This window comes from Nanorana parkeri, unplaced genomic scaffold (assembly GCF_000935625.1).
Source record: "Nanorana parkeri isolate BGI_ZX_2015 unplaced genomic scaffold, ASM93562v1 scaffold72, whole genome shotgun sequence".
Lineage (NCBI taxonomy): Eukaryota > Metazoa > Chordata > Amphibia > Anura > Dicroglossidae > Nanorana > Nanorana parkeri.
In genome coordinates, this window is record NW_017306340.1 from 2,261,479 (window position 1) to 2,266,744 (window position 5,266).

The 5,266-nt window shown below is 40.6% G+C and overlaps 1 protein-coding gene across 1 annotated transcript in view; it reads right to left on the reverse strand.

The window, feature by feature from the left end:
• Positions 1-399: 399 nt before the first annotated feature.
• The window catches only part of CFAP61 (cilia and flagella associated protein 61), a 212,707-nt gene continuing 207,840 nt past the window's right edge, over positions 400-5,266 (reverse strand). Inside the window, exon 27 of the mRNA XM_018576639.1 lies at positions 400-725. Within this exon, the coding sequence (XP_018432141.1) occupies positions 525-725 (201 nt within the window). The 3' untranslated portion in view covers positions 400-524. The remainder of the gene's footprint in view (positions 726-5,266) is intronic.

Consider the following 5,266-nt stretch of genomic DNA (forward strand, 5'->3'; position numbering starts at 1 on the left):
TATTACATTATCATAATTATTTTGTATAGTGACATAAGTTGGCTATACATCACCTATAAAGGTCACTCAGTACATCTGTATAAACACATCTGATATACATAGTTTCAATCACATATTGAAGCATTTGAAACCACAATGAACTTAGATGCAATCATAAATAAAGCATTCAAGTGTAAAAGTACATGTGACTACAAATTAGCTTGTGCACCTGTTGTTAAATCTCATACATGAAATCCGGACTAAGTATGCTGATTTTATGCATCTCATTTCCCCTTAATTTCGGAGAAGATGGAAAATGGACACTACAATCATTGACACACAACACCAAATGATAGACAACATGAAGAAAACACAAGTAGGCTTTATTAGTGTTTGTTTAATTGATTTTGTGCTGTTTGTTTGGGTAAGGAGGAATGGGCAGTACTGCCCCCCGCAGGACACCCTGTAGAATGCCTGGTAATAAATCATTTATTAGACCATTGTGGATACAGTCCGAAGACTCTTGTTTGCTCAGAAGCAGAAGACTAAACAATCCCAGGCCTTGCAAACATGGACAGGTGGTTACTGTTGTAATTAAGGTAGCTCAGCACTTTTTTCTCGATGTCCTTTTGATATCCGTTTTGTTGAAGAATGCGCTTCAGATATTTTTGTGGGGTTTCTGCCAGGTTCAGTTCATCTTCTGTGACTTTCTGGACTAGTTGCTTCATAGATAGTTGGTCATGGACCTAGAAAAAACAACAATATTAATTAGAATGGACAGCACAGATTAGTGCCCAGCCCCATTAACCCTTTTGCTGCCAGACCAACTTCTGCATATTTACACACGTGCATTTTACGGCTTGCAAATACACAGTACTGTGCAAAAGTTTTAGGCAGGTGTGAAAAGAAGCTGTAAAGTAAGAATGCTTTCATAAATAAAGTGTTAATAGTTAATTTTTTTTATCAATTAACAAAATGGAAAGTAAATGAACAGAAGAGAAATCCAAATCAAATCAATATTTGGCGTGACCATACTTTGCCTTCAATTCTCCTAGGTACACTTACACACAGTTTTTGAAGGAACTCGGCAGGCAGACATCTTGGAGAACTAACCACAGATTTCTCAGCATTGAGGACAACATTGATCCTGATCAAATCTCCAACTCCATTGACATACTGTAAATGCAGCCCCAGACTCGCAAGAAACCTCCACCATGCTTCACTGTTCCTGCAGACACTCATTTTTGTACCGCTCTCCAGACCTCCAAACAAACTGTCTCCTGCTAAAGCCAAATATTTCACATTTTTACTCATCATAGCACCTGCTGCCATTTTTCTTCCATTTAAATGTGGGGCAAAACACTGCCTGAAGACAGCACTTACCGACAGCAGTTCTTCATCCAAGCCCAAGTGATCTCACTTTGGACAAATAGTAAAGTACAGGTATTCCTCACTTAACGACCGAGTTCCGTTCCTACGACCAGGTTGTTAAACGGATTGGTCGTTAAGTGAGGAACTCTATACAGTACTGTACTGCATTAGTACAGAACTGTATAGTTTTGCAGATGTACAGTACTGAACAGTGTACTGTACATCGGGCAATAAGATACTTACCGCGACCCGCAGTGAAGAACGGAGGACATCCCTTCCGCCGGCGAGACGTCGCACTGACGCTGACACGTAAGGTCGGAGGTCGGTCGTAAGTGCGAGTGGTCGCAAAGCAGGTAAGTCGGTAAGCGAGGAATGTCTGTATCTAAACAGCACACCATGGTTCAATCTTCAAGCAGTGATCATTATATTGATGCACATACAATCTTGTCACTGTCAAATGATCACTGCTTGAAGATTGAACTATGGTGTGCTGGTGACATACTTAGTATTTGGATCTGAGCGGCGCCATCCGCAGTCACTACAGTACAGCACCCGCCGCAAGGGACATACCAGTAGGGAGTGCGGTAGGATTCTTCAGCACTCACTTTAGACTAAGTCACATATTTTCACTGAGCTGGCTGCATACTGTTAAATGTAACAATGAAATCATCAGTTCTATTTGGGGGCATTCATGTTAAATACAACACTGCAGCACCCAAACACTGAGTAATAACATGCTGTCGGAAGGCCCGATCCTTTGCAGCTGACAGGTGACTGTCCGAGATATGGTCCTAAAACCAATGATTTCCCACTGATGATTACTCGGCAATGACTACATACATTCAGAAATAACAGTAACATTGGTGGTGTGCTCTATGACACAGTTATGCGCCTCATGTGTAACAATTCATTTTCTCCAGGCAGATATAAAAGGAATAAATTAATGCAGCCCTGTAATCATTTAAAATTCATTAAATGTATTCTTTAAGTGTAAGTACCTGAATTTGACCCGGTATCAGCCTCTCACAGTGTCTGTACAACAGGGTTAGAATGTGAGAGGAAGAAGCAGCGCAAGGAGCCAATGACGACTGACAAGAAACATACTGATAGAAGCAGAAAGCAAAGTGACAGAAAAATGAGCTGATCACTGTGCTGCTTCTCCATTCACTGTGCAGTCACAGTCTGGGGCAGGTGCAGGATGATGTGGAAGTGGAGGAAGTGGGTTGAAAGATACTGCCATCAGGATGAGGGCATCTGGTGGCAAAAATAGATACTGCAGGGAAATCTCTGGATTGCAGGTGATTATTGCAACAAAAGCTGTTTTTTGTTTAATTATCTTTTAATGGGCCATTCATTTGTATCTTGTTTGTTTTTTTCAACTTTTTTTTTTGCTTTCAACATCGTCAATCACATCCTTGCTCCTAATGGATGACTTTGATTGGTGGGAATAAATGGACGGCACTGACACAGTTCAGAGACACAAGTTGCTAAATATTATTATGGGCCCCTAATGTTACTAGTGTCTGAATGCAAATGTGCTTTTGTTGCCTTTCATGAATCTTATTTCCTCTAAGGAAAGGAGAAATAATAATAAATAAATGTATCAAGATTTTATTTTATCACTATTGCGAATCATTTTCTTGTGGGAAGTTCACTCCTCCAGGAGGCTGCGCTGGTCACAGTCAGTAAATTGTATTTGATAGGATGTAGAGATCATGTATTATTGTGGTCTGCTTTCTCTGGATAAACATATACTACACACACACACACATATGTAAATCACAGAGAGAGACGTCGTCAGTGAGTCAGTGAGCAGGATGTGCTGCTAATTGAAATCAAAGTGAAGATCAGCGCTGCGTGTGCACCCCCCGGGCTATGTTTAACATATCTGGAATAAAACATAAAGGAAAAGCCCTAATCCGCCTAGTTTAGGAGGATGAGGAATACTGCCACAGAAACATAATTAATGTCCCAACACATTACTGCTTCTGACATCATTCACAAGGAAATGGCTTTTCTTTCTAGAAAGGAGTCGTATGCCTTCCATTCATAGTGAAAACTGATAAACATCCAGAGGAGATGACAGTCACTGTATATATTGTATTTGCACGTAATTGATTGTGTTCAGGGCTAAAACAAAAAGAACATTTTTTCAGGGTTCATGCACATGGGCACAATGGTAAGCGCTGATCTGAGTGTATACATGCGTACAGGTAGAAATGTATGCAGTCTGCGTCCTGGGACGTACATCCATACCTGTGTACATATATACAGTACGTTCAGAGCAGCGTTCACAAGTGTATAGCCGCAGAAAAGACATAAAAAACATAGCACCGCCTCCATGTGTAAATAAAAACAGGTATACATACTCACAAAAATTGAGTTTTTAGTGGGCCTTAATCAGCCACACTGTCAGTCAAGGAAAGTAATCAATGTGGCTGACTAAGACGTTCTGAAAACTCCACCTTTGTGAGTATGTATACCTGTTTTTATTCACTTTATGAGTTTTACACATGAGGCGGCGCTCTGTTTTTTTGAATGTCTTTTCTGCATGTGATGGGAATCCCTGATCTCTTTAATGAGCAGCCCTTCGAGTGTAGGAAGATGTGGTACTGCGGGAGGATCCTCTGTGGCCACCGTTCACTGAGAGAGACAAAAACTAGTGTATAGCCGCACCGTGCTATTGATTTGTACAGGCAGCTGTGCGCAACACCTGTGACTCCCGCACATCGCTGATGTCACTGATGATAAAACTTTATTCAACTCTAGTAAAAAGAATGAGACCGTCCTCGCCTCCAAACTGCACACCACTGACGCGTTTTACCCATGGGCTTAGTGATAGATATCTATATGCATGAGTCCATATGTAAAACAAACTGCAAATAAATTTGCTCTCAGAGGTTCCTGAATTTACCTTGCTCTAATAACCCCGTCCAAAACATGCACCACTCTATTATATATATACTGACTTAAGCTAAACTCAAGCCTTACCTTCAGTCTTGCACAGTTGTAAAAGCTCCTCTACTGGACTGCAATTGCTTACTCTGATATCACTGTACACTGTGAGCTTCTCACAATATGCAGAACGTTGCATAGAGTCTGTCCCCAGCCTGACTGCCCTTGGCCTGCCCCTTTTATTCATTGGATTTCAGTTCTTTCAATCACGGACTTAGCATCACATGTGGGTGTTACCTAGGATGGTCTGCATGCAAATAGAGTCCACCCAAGAGCATGCACTCCTCCAGATTGACATCTGCCCATCAAGGCAGATCTCTCACCAGTCATCTGCCTGCATTGAACTGAGAAGCATAGAGACCCAGTGATAATATCACCAGTCTAAAATACTTAAAACATAAACATCTTATTTCAAAATGTCATTAGCATGTTGATGATGATGAGGAAATAAGTAGCGAGGGAAGGCACAATATAAGCAGACTAAACTTTACTTCAAATTAGGAAGTCGACTCTTTGGCCTTTCGCGCAACACCTGCTATGCCACACCTTGCTTGCCAGTAAGGCAGTTCACATTAGTAACAAACAGCAAAGTGTAGCTGAGGAACGACCAATGCAACAACATTCTAGATTAAGTCAGAGCTTGCATAGTACTTCACTTCACTGCTGGTAGGGAGAGCAAGAAGAGTTGAGATGGCCCACAGAAAGGCTTCAGCTGTGAACATTTGAGAGTTAATTACTCCACAGCACATGCAGCTACAGAGGGCGTGTTTTATGGCTTATGTAATGCTTGTTAAAATTTGAATAAGTTAAAATTTGTAAGTTTCCTATTTTAAAAATAAATAAATAAACAAAACATTATAGCATTGTGGCACTCTTCCTTTTCTTAGATGATACAGCTTAATGTAACTAGTCTTATGAATTTGTGTTAATGTATAAAAAAAAATTGTTTCTATATATAATT